This window comes from Heptranchias perlo, chromosome 11 (assembly GCF_035084215.1).
Source record: "Heptranchias perlo isolate sHepPer1 chromosome 11, sHepPer1.hap1, whole genome shotgun sequence".
Taxonomy (NCBI): domain Eukaryota; kingdom Metazoa; phylum Chordata; class Chondrichthyes; order Hexanchiformes; family Hexanchidae; genus Heptranchias; species Heptranchias perlo.
The window spans coordinates 9,044,455-9,069,864 of NC_090335.1; the positions used below are offsets into that span (position 1 = coordinate 9,044,455).

General features: G+C 44.3%; 1 protein-coding gene across 2 annotated transcripts in view; it reads left to right on the forward strand.

The window, feature by feature from the left end:
* The window catches only part of dgkh (diacylglycerol kinase, eta), a 465,735-nt gene that overhangs the window by 336,490 nt on the left and 103,835 nt on the right, over window positions 1-25,410 (forward strand). For both annotated transcript variants that reach the window (XM_067992509.1, XM_067992508.1), the window contains exons 13-16: window positions 9,354-9,438; window positions 11,388-11,479; window positions 14,131-14,230; window positions 20,319-20,601. In XM_067992509.1, coding sequence (XP_067848610.1) covers window positions 9,354-9,438; window positions 11,388-11,479; window positions 14,131-14,230; window positions 20,319-20,601 — 560 coding nt within the window. The remainder of the gene's footprint in view (window positions 1-9,353; window positions 9,439-11,387; window positions 11,480-14,130; window positions 14,231-20,318; window positions 20,602-25,410) is intronic.

A 25,410-nucleotide genomic window follows, 5' to 3' on the forward strand; every position in this document is an offset into this window, starting at 1 on the left:
TGGATGCAGCTCCAACAACACTCGAAGCTCAACACCATCCAGGTCAAAGCAGCCCATTTGATTGGCACCCCATCCACCACCATAAATATTCACTCCCTTCACCACCGGCACACAGTGGCTGCAGTGTGTACCATCCATAGGATGCACTGCAGCAACTCGCCAAGGCTTCTTCGACAGCACCTCCCAAAACCGCAACCTCTACCACCTAGAAGGACAAGAGCAGCAGGCACATGGGAACAACACCACCTGCACGTTCCCCTCCAAGTCACACACCATCCCGACTTGGAAATATATCGCCGTTCCTTCATCGTCGCTGGGTCAAAATCCTGGAACTCCCTTCCTAACAGCACTGTGGGAGAACTGTCACCACACGGACTGCAGCGGTTCAAGAAGGTGGCTCACCACCACCTTCTCAAGGGCAATTAGGGATGGGTAATAAATGCCGGCCTCGCCAGTGACGCCCACATCCCATGAACGAATAAAAAAGAAAACAATAACCTCCGGTAAAGCTGGTCGATACAGGAGATTGATTCCATCTGAATGTGTTTGAACAAGGAGGCTAGCTACCAATGTAGAGGAAGGAATTAAAGGGCTGATGCCCTGATGTTCCTCTCGGGGAGTGGGTTCTTTGCAGGTGGCACGCACGCAACATGCAATAGCGGACAGTCGGTGAGTGCCGGTAGTTCCAGGTTCTGGATTTGTTAGGCTTTTTTGGTGTTTGTTATGAAGCAGCGCTGATGGCATGTGCGGGCCTCGTTATAACCTGGAAATAGGTCACATGGAGAAACTCTTCGTTTTTAATGAACTCGGCATGCTGCTTGCTTGGGAGTGTCCATTAAATTAGTGGGTGGAAAATCAGGGGCTTTTGGGGCCTGTAATTTCCTGATCACTGCTCCTTGCAAGTGCCCGATCAGGCAATCAGTCCTAAAATGTAAAGAATACAAAATGGCAATGTTTGGGAACGTGGACTTCAAAATATTTGTTGTCTCTTTCGGATGAGACGTTAAATCAAGGCCCCGTATGCCCTCGTGTGAAAGATCGCATGGCACTATTTTGAAGAAGAGCAGGGGAGTTCTCCCGGGTGTCCTGGCCAATATTTATCCCTCAACCAACATCCCTAAAACAGTTTATCTGGTCATTATCTCATTGATGTTTGTGGGACCTTGCTGTGCGCAAATTGGCTTTCGTGTTTCCTACATTACAACAGTGACTACACTTCAAAAGTACTTCATTGGCTGTAAAGTACTTTGGGACATTTTGAGGTCGTGAACGGCGCTATATAAATGCAAGTCTTTCTATCATTCTTTAACTATTCCATATTCAAGACTGTATTGTAATGTCTCAATTGGTGATACACTGTCAAAGGACAGTCTACAATTAGCTAATTAACAGTTGCTCACGTGTGAGAATTCAGCACAACCTAATCCGAACTCTCAAAAGAACTGCTCTGATTGACCTAGTTATAAGAGGTGAGGAATTGTCACAGCTTTGGAACATTTGTGGTTCCTGAACTTCAGTTCCGACGATGCAAATGTCCAGTTACAGGTGATTCTGCTGCGAACTACACTGAGACAGTAATGCGTTTTATCTATGATTTTACACATAAACACCTTAACTGCTCCAGGATTTGGAATTTTTTTCTGTATCAAAATAAAAACCAAGATCTGTTTTTCAGTTTATTCATAGATCTTAAAAATGTCCTCAAATGAACATTCTGAGAGCCTTCTGCAACAGCAGCTCTACAAGAGCTGCTGCACTCCTCATTTCCTGCCCACCTACTGCCAGAGTGCATGAGAGGAACATGGAAACAGGAGTAGGCCATGCAGTTCCTTGTGCCATTCAATTAGATCGTGGCTGATCTGTATCTTAACTCCATCTATCCGCCTTGGTTCCATATCCCTTAATACCCTTAACAAAAATCCATCAATCTCAGTTTTGAAATGTTCAATTGATCTCCAGCCTCAACAGCTTTTTTAGGGCGGGAGTTCCAGATTTCCACTCCCCTTTGCATGAAGAAGTGCTTCCTGACATCACCCTTGAGAGAAAAGCATGCAAGGATACAATTAAAATTAGTAGCGTTTTTAAAGATAGGAATGGATTTGATAGTGTGAATAGGGAAGACTGTTTCCTCTGGTTGGGGAGTCAGTGATGAAAAGTCATCAGTTTAAAATTGTCACTGGGAGAGTGAGGAGAAATTCCTTCACACCGTGAATGTTTTTGTTTGGCAAGGGTATTAAGGGATGCGGAACCAAGACTGGTAGATGGAGTTGATCAGCCATGATCTAATTGAATGGCGGAAGAGGTTCGAGGGGCTGAACCTCCGAGAGCACGGAATGCTTTGCCACAAGGAATGGTTGAGGCAGAGACTATTGCGAGAGTGCTACCATTGAGCCAAGGCTGACACCTTAAAAAAAAATCTTGGAAATTAAGGAAATTCTCAGAGAAGGTAAAATAATTAAACATTCTTCCTTGCACTGAGTTAACAGTGGAGGTCTGCTACAGGATAGCGCCTCCCCATGTCCCCCCACCCCAAGAAAGTAAAGGGAGATAAGATGAGGAGGATATGTACAGATGACAATGTAGTAACGATAGATGACCTCAATTGCCCCAGTATGAGTTAGAAATGCCCTAAATGAAGTGTAGTAAGTAAGGTACATCGGGGTTGATATTGCAGTGAAAAGCACCTGAAGTGCATCAGGTGCTGGAGCCCTGTGATATTGGGTGGAGAATCCTGAGGCCCACTCCAAGTGCTGGGCCCATGAGAATGTCGGCTGGAAGTGTTTTGAGCACGGCTTTTAAAACTGAATTGTATGTTAATGAGGCAAATGCCACACAATGCACCTGGATCTCCTTGAACAGTACTCCACATCCTCAGTCCCTGTACTCCAGGGTCCGCTGGGGAGAACGGGGACTGGTTGAGATTGTTCTCAGCAGAGAAGGTTAAGGGGAGATTTAATCGAGGTGTTCAAAATTATGAGGGGTTTTGATAGAGTAGGTAGGGGAGAAACTGTTTCTACTGGCAGCAGGGTCAGAAACCAGAGGACACAGATTTAAGATAATTAGAAAAAGAACCAGAGGGGAAATGGGGAGAATTTTTTTTCCACAGTGAGTTGTTATGATCTGGAATGCACTGACTGAAAGGGCGGTGGAAGCAGATTCAATAGTAACTTTCAAAAGATAATTGGATAAATACTTGAAAAGGAGAAATATGCAGGGCTATGGGGAAAGGGTAGAGGAGTGGGACTAATTGGATAGCTCTTTCAAAGAGCAGCACAGACACGATGGGCCGAATGGCCTCCCTCTGTGCTGTTTAATTCTATGATTCTATAACAGGAGGCCTCCAAAGTCATCAGATCTCTGACTCTGCATTTGTTGATTTACTAACACATTATTTCCATTGCAGTACATACTAATAAAACACGCTGTCTGCAGCGATGACACTAGTTTCCTCTGGGTAGCTGTCACTGCCTTTTTGGAAGTCTGACCACCGTTTAAGTCGTTGAAGGGGATCCCTTGGTGGGCACCCATCGTTTCAGGGGCTTCCCCTCCCAGAAAAACACTGAACTAAACACACGGGTCCCAAAACGACCATACAGAACGATTAAAATGGAAATAAGGAGGCAATACAACCTGTGCAGAGTGCAACGGAAAAAGCAGATCAAGAACTTAGGCAGAGTATAAGAAAATGCCAAAACAGGCTAAACAAATGAATGGTGTAAAGAGTGTTAGAGATCATATCAAAAGATATTAAGCACAATAATAAATCATTTTAGTTAGGCTTCTTCTACATCTTGCTTGATTAGGGAGGATCTCCACCCACTCCTGAGATAGGGTTGCCCCCTCCAGGATTATCCTGGAGTCTCCAGGAATTAAAGATTAATCTCCTGGACACTGCAAGCAAAAAATCTGGGAGAAAAATCACAGGGACGTTAAAAATTTTTATTTCAACACTTCCATTTATTAGTTATAAAAATATTTGAGATGGAGAAAAAGAGACCGTTTGACTGACGGTCAAAAATCGCCCAATTGGGTAAAGAAGAGTCTGTTGGCTTTCCAATTGGCCATGAGAAGGCGGGATGCTGTGAGGATGGGCGTGTTGGGCAGTGTGGGGGGCGGGGCGGTTAGAGGTGAGAGGTTGTGTGATGAAATCTCCTGCAATACGTCCAACCAGAGTTGGCAACCCTACCCTGAGATGTCCCCTGACCCAGACTGTTTATCCAGGTCCAGGGAATCACTAGAGTCGGGAGGGGTGGGGGGGGTGGAGAATTGGTGCAGCAGACCTCAGGAGCTGCTTTTTTGTTTATAAAAAGGATATATTTCTTACCCGGCAAATTTGCACATTTGATGTTGGGGCCTATGAGTTTTTTTATTCGTTCATGGGATGTTGGCGTCGCTGGCAAGGCCAGTATTTATTGCCCATCCCTAATTGCCCTTGAGAAGGTGGAGGTGAGCCACCGCCTTGAACCGCTGCAGTCCGTGTGGTGAAGGTTCTCCCACAGTGCTGTTAGGAAGGGAGTTCCAGGATTTTGACCCAGCGACGATGAAGGAACGGCGATATATTTCCAAGTCGGGATGGTGTGTGACTTGGAGGGGAACGTGCAGGTGGTGTTGTTCCCATGTACCTGCTACTCTTGTCCTTCTAGGTGGTAGAGGTCACGGGTTTGGGAGGTGCTGTCGAAGAGGGCTCGGAGAGGGCCCTCTCTTCACTCTCTGTCTCAAGGACCACTTCCATTGCCCACGGAACGCTGGACGGCGAGACCCAACTGAGGGCTCCTATGTCCAGGGTTCGAAAGGTGCAAATGGCAGCAAACGCGGCAGAGCCCACGTTCCCCTGATTTGCATGTAGTTAATATGTGAGTGGGCACTTGTTCACACAAAGGGTAGTGGAAATCTGGAACTCTCTTCCCCCAAAAAGCTGTTCAGGATGGGGGTCAGTTGAAAATTTAATAACTGAGATTGATAGATTTTTGTTACGCAGGAGTATTAAGGGTTACAGAACCAAGGCGGGTAGATGAAGTTAAGATACAGATCAGCCATGACCTAATCGAATGGCGGAACAGGCTCGAAGGGCTTAATGGCCTACTTCTGTTGCTATGTTCCGTAGTTTGCCCTGTAGGGACTGGCCCCTGAGGAAACGGCAACGAGGTGGGAAGTCAGAGGGGCTTGTACCTGAGTAGTTTTCCAAGACTGCCTACCCCAAATCTGCCAAAGTATCAGTGAGGAGAGGCAGGAAGTCTGGAACTTACCATCCAATTACTGTCGTACAAACAATGTTCAAGAGGATTTCCATATGGAGGAGGTACTTGAGAGGGTTAAAGACTTAAAGACTGAGTCCCCTGGGCTAGAGTTGCCAAACCTCCAGGATTGTCCTGGAGTCTCCAGGAATTAACAATTAATGTCCAGGACACTACTACGAGCAACACCCGGGAGAAAAACCAAAGGGGTGTTCAAAAAAAATTGTGATTTTTTTTTTTCATTTTCTTTTAACATTGATTAGTAATATAAAAAAAGTTGGAGACAGGATAAAAAGGCTGTTTGACTGACAGTCAAGCATAAGAAAAGGAGCAGGAGTAGGCCATACGGCCCCTCGAGCCTGCTCCACCATTCAATAAGATCATTGTAAACAATTTTACAACACCAAGTTATAGTCCAGCGTAGGCTTCGAGGAGCTCCTGAACATTTACCTGAGGAAGGAGGAAGTCTCCAAAAGCTTGTGAATTTAAAATAAAATTGCTGGACTATAACTTGGTGTTGTAAAATTGTTTACAATTGTCAACCCCAGTCCATCACCGGCATCTCCACATCATGACTACAATAAGATCATGGCTGATCTTCTACCTCAACTCCACTTTCCCGCCCTATCCCTATATCCCTTGATTCCCATAGAGTCCAAAAATCTATCGATCTCAGCCTTGAATATACTCAACGACTCAACATCCACAGCCCTCTGGGGTAGAGAATTCAAAAGATTCACAACCCTCTGCCTGAAGAAATTCCTCCTCATCTCCGGCTTAAATGGCCGACCCCTCATCCTGAGACAATGCCATAGCATACAAGGCTACGGACCAAATGCTGGAATATGGGATTAGAGTAGACAGGGCTGATGGCCGGCGCGGACACGATGGGCCGAAGGGCCTCTATCCGTGCTGTATAACTCTATGACTCTATGAGTTCTAGACTCTCTAGCCAGGGGAAACAACCTTTCAGCACCTACCCTGTCAAGCCCTCTCAGAATCTTCAGTGTTTCAGTGGATCACCTCTCATCATCCAAGCATCATCCGATGGGATAATTAAGAGTCTGATTGCTTTCTGATTGGTGGTGTGGTGGAAGAAAGGACGTGTCAGGCGACCAATGGCAGGAGTGTGAGGGCGGGGCGGTTGGAGGCGGGAGGTCATGTGATGACACCTCCAGGAATACGTCCAACCAGAGTTGGTAACCCTATCCTGGGCCCAGACGGGTAGGTGCTAAATGAGTCTGGGGAAAACTGTAGGCCCTGGCTAGTCATGAAAGAGTCATCGGGCACTGAAGAGGTTCCAACAGGATCAGTAGCAACAAAGTTTAAAAAGCAGAACAAACCTGATCTGGGCAAATGAAGACCCATCAGCCTAACATCAGCAGGGGATGAAATCTGGTAGCCATTCCTGAGAATATTCTGTAGGCAAAGGTTAGGCAGGTGTCAAAGTTTGCCAGAAATGGCACTTATGCCCAACTGCTTTATGCAAATGACATGCCCTTCCACTGCAAGATCTGGGATCCTGCCTGCAGAATTTCAGGGCCAGAATGTAATTTGCTCTGTACGAGCTCACCCAGCGTCTACTCATCAGCAGGCTCTAATTTGACCTCAGTATGCACTGATATTTACTGAATAGCAATTACTTTAAAGCCTTAAAGGGACACACACCTACATTTAACATGGTACAATGTTCCTGACTTTATGAGCCGTGCCATGGAAGGTTTGTTAGAGAAAGCAGTTAAGAAAGCATACGGGATCCTGGGCTTTATAAATAGAGGTATAGAGTACAAAAGCAAGGAAATTACGATGAGCCTTTATAAAACATTGGTTCGGCCACATTGAGTACAGACTTCAATTACATGGATAGATTGGAGAAGCTGGGGTTGTTCTCCTTGGAGAGGAGATTTGGTAAAGGTATTCAAAATCATGAAGGGTCTAGACAGAGTAAATAGAGAGAAACGGTTCCCATTCGTTGAAGGGTCAAGAACCAGAGGACATAGATTTAAGGTGATTGGCAAAAGTACCAAAGGCAACATGAGGAAAAACTTTTTTACACAGCGAGTGGTTAGGATCTGGAATGCACTACCTGAGGGGGTGGTGGAGGCAGATTCAATCGTGGCTTTCAAAAAGGAATTGGATATTTCTTGAAGTGAAAAAATTTGCAAGGCTACGGGGATACGGTGGGGGGAGTGGGACTAGCTAGATTGCTCTTGCAGAGAGCCAGCATGGACTCGTTATGGGCCGAACGGCCTCCATGCTGTAACCATTCTATGATTCTATGATGGGAACAGGAGTAGACCATTCAGCCCCTCAAGCCTGTTCTGCCATTCTTTGAGATCATAGCTGATCTGTACCTCAATTTCATTTACTTGCTTTTTCTCCATATCCCTTGATACCCTTACTTAACAAAAGTCCATTGATCTCAGGCTTGAAAATTTCAATCGACCCAGTGTCCACAGACTTTTGGGGGTGAGAGTTCCCAGTTTCCACTAACCTTTGTGTGAAGAAGTCCTTCTGGATTGCACTCATAAATGGCCGAGCTCTAATTTTAACATCATGCCCCCATGTTTTGGATTCCTCCACCAGAGGAAATAGTTTCTCTGTATCCACCCTATCAAATCCTTTTATTGTTCTAAAGACCTCGATCAGACCACCCCTCAACCTGCTAAACTCAAGGGAATAGTCCATGCAATCTGTCCTCATAATTTAACACTTTTAGCCTCGGTATCATTCTGGTGACTCTGCGCTGCACCCCCTCCAAGGCCAATATATCTTTCCTGAGGTATGTATAACAATCTTGCATCCACTATGTGACTATCGCACTTTAAAGTGTGAGAAATATAAAAAAGGAAGCTGAGTTTTTTATTCGTTCGTGGGATATGGGTGTCGCTGGCAAGGCCAGCATTTATTGCCCATCCCTAATTGCCCTTGAGAAGGTGGTGGTGGTTTCTGACCTTGAGCTGGAAATTTAAAAACATCTTTCAATCTGCAGAGTTCCAACAACAGACAGCAATTGAACTCCACGTGATCTCAGGCTGTGTTTACTTATAGCAATTGGCCTTTATGACCTTAAAGGGACAGGCCAGCTTAAATACAGCTTCACCTTAGCAGGAGAATAATACATTGTTATATTAAAGGCAGCAGCTCCTGTTGATGAGGTCATAAAATTAAATTCTAGGTTTTACCTCGAGTTTTAGAATCTAAAAGCCAAGAGGTAATGATGAGCCTATATTGAACCTTAATTAAAGTAGTGTGCAGTATTGGGGCTCCACACTATAGGAAGGATATTGATGATTTAGAGAGGGTACAACGCAGATTCACTAGGATGCTGCCTGGTATGAGGAAATAAAAATACAAAGAAAGACTTGAAAAATTCTTGTTAGACCAACTTAGATGATGGCGATATAATAGAAGTGTTTAAAATTATGAAAGGATGGGGCAGGGTGAATAGCAGCAAACTGTTTCCATCAGTTGAGGAGTCACGAACAAGGGCCATAGATGCAAGATTGAATGTAAGAGAATTAGAACAGAGGGCAGGGGAAACTTTATTACACAGAGCTGTGAGACTGCAGAATTCACTTCCAGGGTTAGTGGTTGAGGCAGAAACTATGTTAACATTCAGGATGAGATTGGATTGGTGGATGAAGAAAAAGGGGTTGAAGGGATATGGGAACAGGGTGGGTAAATGTGATTAGGAGGGTAAACGCGTACACGAACTGGTCGGGCCGAATGGCCTGTTTCCGTGATGTAACGTCGATGTATTTCTATATGGTGTAGCGCTCCTGTCATTATAAAACAGCCAAACATCAGACTCGTTGCGAGCATTGTCATGGGAGATCGCTGCTACAAACCAATAGTCTTACTTTGCAATGGTTAATGTATGTTGTACAGTATTAAGCTGCTTAAGTCAAGTATCATGTGTTTATAGTGATCCCTTACAAGTAAAGATCATAGCATAACATATTGCAGTGTTCTTGAGCGTGATATACTTTATGTTCATCCAGCTGGTGGTTTGTATATTCTTGTGCTTCCAATGTTATATTTGCGAACTAGACTACACGAGGACACCTTTGGTCAGCAGATGGTAATTAAATAAGAGCTGCCTTTGTTTTTGTACAGATGGAGCATTATGACGTATGAAATAAAAATACCACCAAAACATGCCCTGGCAGTAACCCCAGAGGAGGATACTGAGGAGTCCCAAGTGAGTACTTAGCATTGCAAAATGCACACAGGCTTTGAGTTACAGAATATCATTTTGCTCTCAGCCCTTAATAACATGCGAAAAGATGAATCTCGTGCGACTCAACTCCCGGCTGGGAGCCTTGCTTCACGGGAGCACAGACCGGAAAATCGAGCACACGCTCCATTTGTGGTGCACTCAATTTTCCAGACATTACAATTAATCGTTGGAAAATCGGGAGCACTGCGAATCAGACATGCTGACCTGCCCTGGGAGCGAAGCCTAGGAAACCGTACCCGAAGGTTTTTAAAAATAGTGTTTTGAAGTTTTCATTAATAATATTTAGAAGTATCGAATGCAAAAGAAGGCCGAAGTAATTCTTTTGAACAATAATAATGTTGGCTACGTTTAGTTTGCGATTCCCATTATTGGTATTTTGGACACAGTGTGGAGCTTGGTAATTGTGCTGTTTGATGTGCAAATATTAATCTGGCAAACCTCCCGGCAGACTGTCCTGCAATAATTGCCTCTGGATAATCATTGCCAATCAATTTGCATCCCAGCAAAACAGTGAAGCAATGTCTTATCATGAACTTCACCCGATCTTATGCATTTTCCAGTTATTTATATATTTTAAAACCAGTGTCCCTCCCACTTTCGCTCTCCTTGATGATGGAATGGCAGCTGCATGAGCCTGGAAAGATTATTCACATTGATGCATTATTCCCACTATTGACCTACTTGTAGGCCTCTGACAGTATTGTTGTAACCAACCACTGGGAACTGTAATGACACATCCGCTCTTTCCTCCTTTTCCCGTTGCTGCCTCCCCCAGTGACCCAGATGAGGTGGTCTTAATGTGCAGAGGTTAGATTGCAAGTGAGCAATATTGTATTTATGACTAAGATATTGCGGATGCTGGAAATCTGAAATAAAACAGAAAATGCTGGAAACACTCAGCAGGTCAGGCAGCATCTGTAGAGAGAGAAACAGAGTCAACGTTTCAGATCGATGACCTTTCATCAGAACTGGAAGATGTTAGAGATGAACGGCTTTTAAGCAAATATAGAGCCAGGGAAAAGGGTGGGGTGGGGGGCAGGAAAAGAACAAAAGGGAAGGTTTATGATAGGGTGGAGGACAGGAGTGATTACATGACAAAAGGGATGATGGTCCAAGGCAAAGGGGGGGGGGGTGGTAATGGGACAAGTAAAGAAACAAAAGATGGGTCCAGAGGAGGTATAAATTGTTACAGCAGAATAGCAGAGGAGGAGGGAAGCATTGAAAATCTGGCAAAGGGGTCAAGGCTGCCGTGGCCCGGGAAAGTGGTGAAGAAAGGCAGGTAGACGCAGGGTTGCAGACCATTCTGCTGGCCATGTACAGATAAGGGATCCCCACCCCAAGCACCAGCCCACACCTCCTCCACTCCCAGTTAACTCTGGTGCAGCCACCCTCCATAACCAACTCCCGCTGTCGGACATTTTCTGTTATTTTATATTTATGACTGATTATGTAAAGAAAAAACACACCCTTGTTTCTAGCGAGTTTAGAGGTAAGTTCAGAGGACAGCGTATGACCGACAGTGTGAACAGAATATTGTGGATGTGGGTTTACATAGGAGACATTGGCTACTTCAATAATAAAAACAGAAAATGCTGGAAATACTCAGCAGGTCAGGCAGCATCTGTGACGAGACAGAGAATTAACAATTCTGATGAAAGGTCATCGACCTGAAACGTTAACTCTGTTTCCCTCGCCGCAGATGCTGCCTGATCTACTGAGTGTTTTCCAGCATTTTCTGTTTTTATTTCAGATTTCCAGCATCCGCAGTATTTTGCTTTTGTATTAGCTATTTTAAGCAAGCTGTGTTTATATTCAGTGAATATGCAGTGTAATCGGGGATAAATGCCACCAGCTGTGCTTGGAATTTGGGCAATCCATTGCACCTGGGATGTCTTACCTTCACCTCTCAGTTTCAGATATCAGCCTACGAGGATTCTGTTGCTGCTCACCTCACCAAGATCCTCAACTCTGACCAGCACTCTGTCGTGATATCTTCCGCCAAGTGAGTCACTTCATGCATGTAATATCCGTGCAACAATCTTAGTCAACTTCCTGATTTTATACAGAGCTGGGGGGGGGAGGAAATACTCTACATAATTGGATGATATATAAGCTGATCTGAAGGAAATATTCCCCGATGGTACAACACTGTTGCCAAGTGAGGCTTCGTTGTTTGATGAGAATGGGGCAGTCCCATCCAGCTTTTGGGTTGCTGTTGTTTTTCCGCATTCACTGGAGCTGTTTTGGGTTCTTTTACCCACTTGCATCTGTGGATGGCAACAAGCAAGGTTCATGTATTCAATTTGATCGACGGCTGTGGGTTGACTGTGCTGGGTCCCTAATTTTGACTGTGCCACCAGGACCAAGTTAGACCTATGAACAGGAAGGGAGGAAAAGCAGGTTAATTGTTTCAGGCCAACCACCTCTGATCAGAACATTAGGAACATGAGTAGGCCATTCAGCCCCTTGAGTCTGTTCTGCCATTCAGTTAGATCATGGCTGATCTGTATCTTAACTCCATCTCTCCTCCTTCATTCCATAACCATTAATACCCTTACCTAACAAAAATCTATCAATTTTGGTTTTGTAAATTTTCAATTGACCCCTAGCCTGAATAGCTTTTTGGGGGAGAGAGTTCCAGATTTCCTCCCCTTTGTGTAAAGAAGTGCTTCCTGACATCACCTCTGAACTGCCTCGCTCTAATTTTAAGGTTATGCCTCCTAGTTCTGGACTCATCCATCAGAGGAAATGGGGTAGATGGAGAGAAACAATCCACTCCTTTTAATCATCTTAAACACCTCAATTAAATCACCCCTTAATTTTCTATCCTCAAGGGAATACAAGCCTAGTCTACGCAACCTGTCCAAATAATTTAACCCTTTTAAAACTGATATCATTCTGGTGAGTCAGAGAGACGAAGAACAAGATCGGCAGAGCACTGGGAGCAGGCTGCATTCTTTTTGAAAAGGCAGATCCATTAAATTTGATTACTTGCTTGCAAGTGAAAACATTGTGTCACAAAAGCACATTTACACATGCATGAGGATTCGCACAACTGTGTGTTCTGAAACACAAAAGCGATCAACATGGAAATCCTGACATTGCAAAGTTTCAATTAAAACTTCAAACAATGGAAAATAAACTGGAAACACGTTGGGTTTTCTTTAGATCAGCTGAACTTGCTTCTCTGGCCTTGTACGAAATAATTTTTAATGAACGCACGATATCACAGCCTTTAACCATGAAGGAACCAGAAGGTTGGACAGGGTCCAGAGGTAACACTCTCGATCAGATCAGATCAGACCAGATAGCTGAGCCGAGAGGAAGTGGGTAGGTTTATGCTGCTTTCAAATGTTCTAGTTCCTTCATGGGTAAAGAAGTTAATCTGGTGCGTTCAGTAAGTTACTTCACACAAGGGGCCGAATCTTGCTGGAAAAGTAACAGCGTGTTAATGACGCACGCCCTTATTAATGCACAAATCGGCCACTGAGTTCAGGGGATGAAGAGATACGCTGTGAGTTGCAAATCTCCAGAACTTCCTGGTTGATTTACGGCGCTCCACCGTTTGCTTCGCCCAAACTGCATCCCGCCCTCAAACTCCCCGTTATTTTTAAGAACTTGCTGGATTTCCACATTAATTGCCCGTTAAACTCGCCACAGAAAATTGGGGCTCAAAGTTAACACCTTTTAACAACTTGATAATTGTTAATACAATGCCAATTATCCCCGCCGGCCTAGAAAGGGAACAATTTAAACTGTTCAGTCTCATTCCTGCATGTAGTCAGTTCCTCTTGGAGATTTCAAATTTTAAGTTTTTCTCTTACTTTTCCTTTCTGTCTCTTTTTTCTCTATCCCTTAATCCAATCTTTCTTTCTCCCTTATTTCTCTTTCTGTACCTAATTTGACTCTAAGTTACCCTCCTTCTCCGTCATTCCTCTGCTTCGTTCTCAATCCATAAATCTCATTGATTAAGAAAATGCACTGTTGGTCCTGCCGTTCACTGTGGTCCCAGATGCCCCATTGCCCTCGGCTCGCACTTCCAGCAAGTTACGGCGCAAATTATATTCAAGCTGAAGGGTGCAGGAAAACCTCATAAGTAATGGCACATACCGCGAGATGCTCCATTCCAGCAAGATTTGGCCCAATAATTTCTGGCATGAAAATATGAACCAATTCATGTTTTTGCTGAATAAACAGAGCTTAATGGTGCACATTGGTGACAGCCCCATGTAATTAATGTGACAAGGACAAGAGCACTGCCCTAGTGGGGACATCAGGAACAACTGGTTGGGCCATTTCATACTGATGCATCCCTATTAGCCTCCCACTCCATCCTCTTTATTATTCTCTGACTTCCTTGATGAATTTTAAATGAAGTGATGCTCCACAGTGCAGGTGATGAGCATTGCATTTATTATGTATAGTGGAACAAAAGACACCCGTGCCCAAATTAGTACAACAGCTGTTAAAATGCAGTGAGAGGCTAGTGTCTCTTTTGATGGATTGTGTGCAGTGTGAGGTACTTTTTAGTAATCCAGTCCTTTGCTGCTGTGATTCTTGTTTGGTTGTCATTCTGCATGGCTTCATGTGTCCAGCAAATGTAAGGAGGCAGAACTAATGTAATCAGATCAATTTTCACATTTTGTCTACTAGAATTCTGTGTGAGACTGTGAAGGACTTTGTGGCCAAAGTTGGTAAATCGTACGAAAAGACCAACGAAAATACAGAAGAAAGTGAAACGCTGGCCAATAAAGTAAGCATTAAGACAGGTATTATTTTAAGGCACCTTGGTTAGTTTACATAACCAGAACGCATTCTAAATCATCAAAGGTGGAAATTCTGATCAGCAGACTTGAGGATTGAGTCAGAAGGTTGTGGGTTCAAGTCTCCCTCTAGAGATTTGAGCACAAAATCTAGACTGACATTCCCAGTGCACTACTGAGGGAATGCTACACTGTCGGAGGTAACGTCTCTCAGATGAGACATTAAACCGACGCTCCATCTGCCCTCTCAGGTGGATGTAGAAGATTCCATGGCACTATTTCGAAAAAGAGCAAGTGAGTTCTCCCCGGTGTCCTGGTCAATATTTATTCCTCAACCAATATCACCAAAACAGATTATCACTTTGCTGTTTGTGGGATCTTGCTGTGCGCAAATTGGCTGCCGCGTTTCCACATTACAACAGTCATTACACTTCAAAAGTACTTAATTGCCTGTAAAGCAATTTGGGACATCCTGAGGTTGTGAAAGGCGCTGTATAAATTGTTCCCCTTCCCTCCTCTCCTCTCCTCTGTGCACTGTTTATACCTAGCCGTGAACAAGTTAATGTCTGCATAAAAATAGCATGCATAATGCCTTAAGCATCCAGGCGTGAAGTTCACTAATCGGAATGTCTGCCCTGATCTATCTTGGCAAAAAGCTTGTGGTACACTTCAAGCGATGTTACGATGGTTGAGATCCCTTTTGTTGACCGTTCTTTCGGTTGTTAAGGTGTTCCCTTTCTTTATCTATAGCTATGTTGTGTCTCTGTCAGAGCTTCAAACACACATCAATCCACTGGAGGGTAAAACAATCCAACGTCACATAATTTCAGTGAAAGTGGTGTGAGTTTAGAAGGGGGCGGGGGGGGGGGGGGGGGGAGCACCGTTTTGTGTGGATATCTAACGTTTCGCTAAAATTAGCGGATAGAGCAGAACATTGCCCTCAAGCTATTAGGGTTGCAGACGGCGATATAAATTGTACGATTTAGTGCTCCCGGCACCGAGCTTCACAAGAGGGGGGCATATATCGGGAAATCAGACTGAGGTCCCGCACGATTTTCCTCTGATTGCGATAGACCATTAAAATGAAATGAAGACATGGAAAACCACACAAGACATGATTCAGGGCTCCTCACAGCCATGGCCAAATTCCACATATGAACTCAGTTTGCACAAAGCTAGCAATTTCCCCTAATGCAACACAGTTGATGGATGCAGGCATAGTCCATGATCTGAGAAGATTGCCCCTGAGCTGGAAGATCAACAACTTGCATTTATACAGCATCGTTAGCGTAATAAAACGTCCCAAGGCGCTTCACAGGAGCGTTATCGGACAGAATTTGACACTGAGCCACAGGAGGAGATATTAAGGACAGGTGACCAAAAGCTTGGTCAGTGAGGTAGGTTTTATGGAGAGTCTAAAAGGAGAGAGAGGCGGAGAGGCAAAGAGATTTAGGGAGGGAATGCCAGAGCTTAGGACCTAAGCAGCTGAAGGCACGGCCGCCAGTGAAGTGCTGAAAATCGGGGGTGCGCAAGAGGCCAGAATTAGAGGGGCGCAGAGAGCTCGGAGGATTGTAGGGCTGGAGGAGGTTACAGAGATAGGGAGGGGCAAGGCCATGGAGGGATTTAAAAGCAAGAATGAGAATTTTAAAATCGAGAGCAACATATAGAAGAGAACATTTAATCCTAACTAGTAAAAGCAGAAAAGGGAGGAACTGCACAGCAAGTCAATCAGCAATTGAAAGACCAAGAAATATTAATATTGTGGTCATTAGCATGATTGAGGTGACATGGACATCATATTAAATATGAAAGATGTAAGACAGATAACAACCGAAACCTTTTTACACAGAAGGTTGATGTACCACTAGTTAGTGTTTGAAGCAGAGGCTGTTAACGCTTAAGAATCGGCTAAATAGATGGTTGAAGGAAAGGGATACAAAGGGATATGGGACTAGAGCAGGCCCATGGGATTAAGACTACTGCTCGTGTGGAGGATAAACTCCAACCTGCACTGGTTGGACCGAATGGCCTTGTTTCCATGTTGTAATTTCTATACAATTCTAATTCTGTGTAATTCACAATTTAATACTTCCTGAACTCTGCCAAGCTTTGGCTGCATCCTTAGCTCAGGGAACCGAATGGACATCCTTTCCAGGCAGACTGAGTGACTGATTCAGCCAGCAGCCATTTCAACAGCCTGCTGCCCTCAATCATGAGATGTTGCAGGAGATTTGAAGCTGACAAGTGCAGCTAGCGGGCTTTAACTCTGATTGACCTGGGAGTGACTGTTGATCTTTAACCCTGACACGTTGTGAATTGCCAGCTTAAACAATGACTACTAGTCAGGATTAAATGTTCTCTTCTATATGTAGCTCTCGATTTTAAAATTCTCATCCTTGTCTTCAAATCCTTCCATAGCCTCGCCCCTCCCTATCTCTGTAACCTCCTCCAGCCCTACAGTCTTCCCAGATCTCTGCGGTCCTCCAATTCTGGCCTCCTGCGCATTCCCGATTTTCATCGCTCCACCATCGGCAGCCGTGCCTTCAGCTGCCTAGGCCCTATACTCTGGAATTCCCTCCCGAAACCTCTCCACCTCTTTGAGGGATACGGTATCGGTGCGTGAAGTGTTTGTACATGAAAGAAAGAAGACGGTGGTTCAAGGAGAAAGCCCACCTAGGGATGGGAAATAATTGCAACCCTGCCAGCATCGCTCACATCCCGAGAACAATTTTATTTTAAAAGGATGCCCCAAAGCACTTTACAGCCAATTAATTATTTTTGAAGTGCAGTCAGTGTTGTTTTACAAATATGGCAGCCAATCTGTGCACAGCGAAGTCCCACAAACAGCAGTGAGATGAATGATCTATTTTTGTTGGTGTTGGTTGAGGGGTAGCTGGGAGAAATCTCTTGCTCAAATAACCCAATGGGATCTTTATGTCACCTGAACAGGCAGGCTAGGCCTTGGTTTAATATCCTGTCCAAAAGATGGCACCTCCACCAATACAGCACATCCTCAGAACTGCACTGGAGGGACAGCCTAGATGATGTGTTTGAATCCTGGAGTGTGGCTGGAACCCACGACCTTCTGACTCAGAGGCAAGAGTGTGCTACCCACTGAGTCACGGCTGACTGGAGCAAAGTCTCGCTCAATGGGAACGCAGATCGGAGAATTGGGCTTGAGGCGGTTTATGTACGCTGACCTCTGCATCCCCCTCACAAAATTCACCCTGGAGTCTTCAACTAAATTGAAAATAACCCTGGCAATAAACCATTCGATTGAGGTTTGCTAAAGGCACGTTAGAAGTATCATCAGTCCTCCGAATTAGACAGAAGGCAGTTTGATCAGTTTGAAATGTGATGTGCAGTTTGAACAACTGCAGAATACAATACAAACAGTCGGGACCTGCAGCATGAGGATTTCATTTTTGTTTCAGCGATAAATTTAAGAAAACAAAAAGAGAACTAATTTGTGTTAAGTACAAAAATGCAGATGAAATACTAGTTTCCATTTTTTTTAAAGCAATAGCTACGCCCCTTCATTTTTTCATCCATCGATCACCCCAAAATAAAACCTGCCTTCCTGAGGAAATATTTGTCAAACCTTCTTATGGTGGGGGAAGAGATAAAAGAGCCAGAAGACTTGTATATCATTTTGTCCCAGTGATGTATTTCAGGCTGATTTTTTTTGTCCGCTTGTCATGTTTGTGAAACACATGTTCATGAATATGAAGCCCCCTTAGCCCCCTTAACCCTCTGCCACCTGTGATATATCAGTGGGGCCGCTTATGTTGCTTTGCTTGCTCTGTACCTGGGATTACTTAAGAAATGGGGGAAACAAAAATTTAAATTCCAGGCGGCAAGGACAGCCCCCGAAGCCAGCAGGGTCCTTCTTTTAAATATGCAGATCGGGCTCGGATGAGAGCACCAGGCCCTGACTACAATATTAACGGAGGCCGGACGGGGCAACAGTGGAAATGGATCCAGGGCTAGAAGGGGCTTAGAAAGATAGATTTCAAATAAAAATGTTTGAAGTTTTCTTGGGGGCCAGGAGGAAACCTCGGATCTCCTCCCCTCCCCTGCCCCAGGCTTCCCTCCAACCCCCCCATTCCCAAGCTTCCCTCCTATCCCCCCCCCCCACCACCCTGCCCCAGGCTACTCTCCCCATCCCCTCCCATTCCCAAGCTTCCCTTCAATTTCCTCCCCCTCCCCCCCCCCCCCCCCCCCCCCGCCCTGCTCCAGGCTTCCCTCCTCTCCCAACTTATTGAATGGTGGAGCAGGCTCAAGGGGCCATAGGCCCCGCGAGCCTGCTCCGCCATTCAATAAGATTATGGCTGATCTACTTCAACTCCACTTTCCCGCTTTATCCCCATATCCCTTGATTCCCTTCGTGTCCAAAAATCTATCACTCGCAGTCTTGAATATACTCAACGACTGAGCACCCACAGCCCTCTGGGGTAGAGAATTCCAAAGGTTCCCAACCCTCTGAGTGATCTAGGCCAACACTTCAGTGCAGTACTGAGGGAGTGCTGCATTGTCGGAGATGCTGTCTTTCAGATGAGATATTAAACCAAAGCCCTGTCTGTCTGTTCCAGCTCACACAAGCGATCCCATGGCAGTAATGGAATGAGCAGGTAGTTCTCTTGATGTGCAGGTCAACATTCCTCCCACAACCGACACTGTATTCATCTCATCTGTGGCACCTTGCTCTGTGAAAATTGGCTGCCAGGTTTCCCGACATCATAACAGTGACCACAGACATCAAAAGTACACTATTGGTTGTGAAGCACTTTGGGACATCCTGAGGATGAGAGAAGATGCTAGATCAATGCAAGTTGGTTCTTTTCCTTGTAACCCTTGAGCGTTTGCCATTCAGAAAGCATAGATTACTCCACAGGCAACACCAGCAGAACCAGTTGGCCCTCAGCATCACAGGCCCAGCGCTGGTCATCTTGTGCTTTTAATTCCCACACCCACCCTGACAGATCAGCAAAACCCTTGAAGTTGGCCACAAGACCTTGATTGGATTAGAAGCTTCAGCTCAGTCCTGTGAACATGTACAGAATACCATACCCCAGAACATGTACAGAATACCATACCCCAGAACATGTACAGAATACCATACCCCAGAACATGTACAGAATACCATACCCCAGAACATGTACAGAATACCATACCCCAGAACATGTACAGAATACCATACCCCAGAACATGTACAGAATACCATACCTCAGACTAACTGTGAGCATCATCACAGGGGGATTTAATAGTGACACCATTCAACATTCTGACTCTAGGATTGCAGAGATTTTTAATTGTAGTGTCCCTTTAACTAATCTGACCCCAAATCCAGAGACCGATGGCCGATCAACCAATCACATCCTGGAACTTTACCCAATCTAATTACTCAGCCAGGTGCTGATAAAATGACAGAACCAAGAACCAATCAGATCTCCGAACCATATACCCTGAACTCAGCTCAGCGTTTCCCCATGTAGCTGGATTCAGGAACTCGGCAAGTGGAAGATTACAGAGACAGTCCCATGTCCCAGCAACATGTGGCATCATGTCGCTCATGATTAACATTTTATACAAACATAAATGCACAGTAGGATAAATTTTGTCTTTCTAAATATCCAGCTCTGTAACCTCCTCCAGCCCTACAACCCGCCGAGATCTCTACGTACCTCCAATTCTGACCTCTTGCGTATCCCCGATTTTAATCACTCCGCCGACTGTGCCTTCAGCTGTCTAGGCCCTAATCTCTGGAATTCCCTCCTTAATCCTCTCCGCCTCTCCACCTCTCCTCCTCCTTTAAGATGCTCCTTAAAACCTGCCTCTTTGACCAAGCTATTGTTCACCTGTCCTAATATCTCCTTCTGTGGCTCGGTGTCAAATTTTGTTTCATAACGCTCCTGTGAAGCGCCTTGGGATGTTTTTACTACGTTAGAGGTGCTATATAAATGCAAATTATTGTTGTTGTTCACGGTTGCTGCCTTTTAAAAATAAATAGCTAACTGCTAGAAAAGTAATTTGAAGCTGTTAAATCTCTCATTATGACCTGACACCATTTATTGCCAGTGTTCAGCACTGAATGAGAAGCTGGACTCGCTGCTGCAGGCTCTCAATGATGAATCGCACGCCACCACTATCCATGCATGCTCGACACCACCCATCGTGGAGGAGGAAGGAGAAGAGGAGGAGTTCAGTGAAGAGTCCTTACCCGAAAGCAAGGAGCAGGCAGTGGAAAGCATCCCAGCTAGGTCTTCCACCCAAAAATTCTTCAAACCGAGGGAACAACTTATGCTTCGGGCAAACAGTCTGAAAAAAGCAGTGAGGCAGATCATCGAACAAGCAGAGAAAGGTACAGCCCACTGCAGCCCTTGTGTGTTTTCTAGTTATTTGTTTATTGTCCATTGACATAAACAGCAGAGATTTTTAAAACTGCACAAAATATAAATTAATTTTTTTAATCAATAATTTCTCTTCAAATAATTAATAATATAAATAATGTTTCTTGAGCCAATGCAATTTTTTCTTAATTTTCTGTTTTATTTAAATGAACAAAAATACAGAGATCAATTGGAGAGAATACATCATGGGTACTGTGGGGTTATGGTATGGTACTGGATGAGCAATGCTGGAGTCATTAATTCAAAGCTCACCATGGCAAATTGAGACATTGCATTGAAGTAATTTGATAATTTGACCTGAAAGCTGCATTTCAAGACTTTTTTTTCCCCCGATCCTTTTCTCCACAACAGCCTTGCTGGCAGCTGCTATTTCACTTGCAGCAAGCAAACTGTTTAGCTTGGGAATCCCTCTGCATGGGTCTTTGGCAGTCCCAGATTTGGAGGAGGAAGAGGAGTCAAAATCTTTTCCCAAAGGTAGGGGAGTCTATAACGAGGGGGCACAGATTTAAGGTGAGAGGGGAGAGATACAAAAGGATCCAGAGGGGCAATTTTTTCACTCAAAGGGTGGTGAGTGTCTGGAACGAGCTGCCAGAGGCAGTAGTAGAGGCGGGTACAATTTTGTCTTTTAAAAAGCATTTGGACAGTTACATGGGGAAGATGGGTATCGAGGGATATGGGCCAAGTGCAGGCAATTGGGACTAGCTTAGTGGTATAAACTGGGCGACATGGACATGTTGGGCCGAAGGGCCTGTTTCCATGTTGTAACTTCTATGATTCTATGATTCTAGGAGTCTCTTAAGAAGGGCAGAAAGGAAGGGGCGCAGTTGCACCTGAGGTGTTTTGTCATCCACTTGTTCTCATCCAGGAGCCGAGTACCTAGCATGTGCTGGATATTGAGTTAATGGAGTCCTTTATGACATCGTGCAGTGGCGTACAGAGGGCCAAATGGGTTCAATCTATTATCCCCTGGACTTTCGGGAATGTCGCTGATCTGTAGCATTCCATAACTCTTGTGCTGCTGTCAATTGTATATTGGGAAGGAGATGGAATTACTTGCTTGAGCAAAGAATGCCTCCGTCATTAGCTTTATACAGTTATGCAGTGCAGATTGAGTAATGTGCTTAATGTTGTCTGAGGTACCTTGGAATGATCTGGATGCTGACAAGTTAAGGGCTCTTAACTCCAGAGCTTTGTGAGCTTCAGGGCATGCCAGGAATGTGGACAGGTTTGGCTGAAGGTCACTTTGCAACAACAGTACATCTCAGACACAGCCACCCTTGTGAATCGCAGCCTGCGCAAGCACTGCTCCCCATGCTATACTCAGGCTCGTGTGCCATGCTCTACGCACATATGAATTAAGAGCAGGAGTAGGCCATTCGACCCCTCGAGTCTGCTCTGCCATTTGATAAGACCATGGCTGATCTGATTGTGATCTCAACCCGACTTTCCCGTCTACCTACTATAACCTTTGACTCCCTTTGTTAATCAGGAATCTATCTAACTCAGCCGTAAAAATATTCAATGACCCTGCCTCCACCGCTCTCTGGGGAAGGGAGTTCCACAGACTCACGACCCTCTGAGAGAAAAAAATTCTCATCTCCGTCTTAAATGGGAGTCCCCTTATTTTTAAACTGTGGCCCCCAGTCCTATTCTCTCCCACAAAGGGAAACATCCTCTCAGCATCGACCCCTTCAAGTCCCCTCAGAATCTTATATGTTTCAATAAGATCACCTCTCATTCTTCTAAACTCCAGTGTATACAGGCCCAACTTGTCCAACCTTTCCTCATAAGATAACCCCCTCATCCCAGGAATCAGTCGAGTGAAGCTTCTCTGAACCGCCTCTAAAGCAATTATGTCCTTTCTTAAATAAGGAGACCAAAACTGCACACAGTATTTTAGATGTGGTCTCACCAATGCCCTGTACAGCTGTAGCAAAACATCTCTACTTTTATATTCCATTCCCCTTGCAATAAATGACAACATTCCATTTGCCTTCCTAATCACTTGCTGTACCTGCATACTAACTTTTTGTGATTCATGTACTAGGACACCCAGATCCCCCTCTACCTCAGAGTTCTGCAATCTCTCTCCATTTAAATAATATACTACTTTTCTATTCCTCCTGCCAAAGTGGACAAGTTCACACTTTCCCACATTATACTCCATCTGCCAAATTTTTGCCAACTCACTTAACCTATCTAGATCCCTTTGCAGACTCCTTATGTCCTCTTCACAACTTACTTTCCTACCTACCTTTGTGTCATCAGTAAATTTAGCAACTATACATTCGGTCCCTTCATCCAAGTCATTGATATAGATTGTAAATAGTTGAGGCCCCAGCACTGATCTCTGTGGCACTCCACTCGTTACATCTTGCCAACCTGAAAATGACCCATTTATTCCTACTCTCTCTTTCCTGTTAGCTAACCAATCCTTTATCCATGCTAATATGTTACCTCCTACACCTTATTTTGTGTAGTAGCCTTTGATGTGGCACCTTGTCAAAAGCCTTCTGGAAGTCCAAGTACACCACATCCACAGGATCCCCTTTATCCATGTTGCTTGTTGCTTCCTCAAAGAACTCTAATAAATTAGTCAAACACGATTTCCCTTTCACAAAGCCGTGTTGACTCTGCCTGATTGCATTGAGATTTTCTAAGTGCCCTGCTATAACCTCATTAATAATAGATTCTAGCATTTTCCCTCTGACAGATGTTAAGCTAACTGGCCTGTAGTTTCCTGCATTCTGCCTCCCTCCTTTCTTGAATAGAGGAGTAACAGTCGCTATTTTCCAATCTGATGGGACCCTTCCAGAATCTAGGGAATTTTGGAAAATTAATACCAATGCATCTACTATCTCTGCAGCCACTTCTTTTAAGACCCTAGGATGAAGTCCGTCAGGTCCTGGGGACTTGTCAGCATTTAGTTCTGATACTTTTTTCAAAACCCTTTCCCTGGTGATTGTAAATGTTTAAAGCTCCTCCCTTCTTTTCACCTCTTGATTCACAATTATTTCTGGCATGTTATTTGTATCCTCTACAGTGAAGACGGACGCAAAATATCTGTTCAATTCATCTGCCATTTCCTTATTCTCCATTATTAATTCCCCAGACTCACTCTCTAGAGGACCAACGCTCACTTCACTTACTCTTTTCCTTTTTAAATACCTGCCGAAACTCTTACTATCTGTTTTTACATTTCTAGCTAGCTTTCTCTCGTACTCTAATTTCTCCCTCCTTATTATTCTTTTAGTCATTCTTTGCTGTTTTTTATATTCTGACCATTCTTCTGACCTGCCACTAATCTTCGCAGAATTGTATGCTTTCTCTTTCAATTTGACACTGTCTTTAACTTCCTTAGTTAGCCACAGATGGTACATCCTTCCCCTAAAGTCTTTCTTTCTCACTGGAATGTATCTTTGCTGAGTGTTCTTTGCTGAGTTATCTAGAAGTAAAGGGAATTAGGGGTTATGGGGAGCGGGCAGGAAATTGGACATGAAGCTGAGTTCGGATCGGTCAATGCCCTGTGGGTGGCGGAGAGGGCCCAGGGGCTATGTGGCCGGGTCCTGCTCCGACTTCTTGTGTTCTTTAGATTTGTGGTTGGGATCAGATCAGCCATGATCTTATTGAATGGCGGAGCAGGCTCGAGGGGCCGATTGGCCTACTCCTGCTCCAATTTCTTATGTTCTTATGTTGTAAATATCTCATTAAATGTCTGCCACTGCATCTCTACTGACCTATCCCTTAACCTAATTTCCCAGTTCACTTTAGCCAGCTTTGTCTTCGTGCCCTCATAATTGCCGTTGTTTAAGTTTAAAAAACTAGTTTAAAAATTAGACTTACTCTTCTCTCCCTCATACTGAATACGAAATTCAATCATATTGTGATCACTGCTACCTAGAGGCTCCTTTACAATGAGGTCATTAATTAATTCTGTCTCATTACATATTACCAGATCTAGAATAGCCTGCTCTCTGGTTGGCTCTAGAATGTGCTGCACTAAGAAACTGTCCCGAAAGCACTCTACGAACTCATCTTCCAGGCTACCTTTGCCAATCAGATTCTTCCAATCTATATGTAGATTAAAATCACCAATGATTATCGCTGTTCCTTTTTCACAAGCCCCCATTATTTCTTCCTGTATACCCTGTCCTACAGTGTGGTTACCGTTAGGGGGCCTATAAATTATTCCCACAAGTGACTTCTTGCCTTTACTATTTCTTACCTCTACCCAAACTGATTCTACATCTTGGTCTTTAGAACTAAGGTCATTTCTCTCTATTATACTCATATCATCCTTAATTAACAGAGCTACCCCTCCACCTTTTCCTAGCTTCCTGTCCTTCCGAAATGTCAAGCACCCTTGAACATTCAGGTTCCAGCCTTCGTCATCTTGCAGCCATGTCTCTGTAATGGCTGCAAGATCGCACATATTTATTTCTATTTCAGCTGTCAATTCATCCATTTTGTTACAAATGCTACGTGCATTCAGATACAAAGCCTTTAGTGCTGTCTTTTTACTATTTTTGCAACCTCTCGTCTTATCTGCTGGCGCACTCTTAAGTTTGCATGCTCTGTCCCTTCCTGCCACTCTCTGATTATCATTTCCCTTATTGCTACCTTGCTCTCTTGCCTTGTCTTCTTTCTTTAATTTATCACATCTTCCCTTACTTGATCCCTTGCCTCCATTATTTAGTTTAAAGCCCTCTCTACGGCCCTAGTTATACGATTCGCCAGAACACTGGCCCCAGCACGGTTCA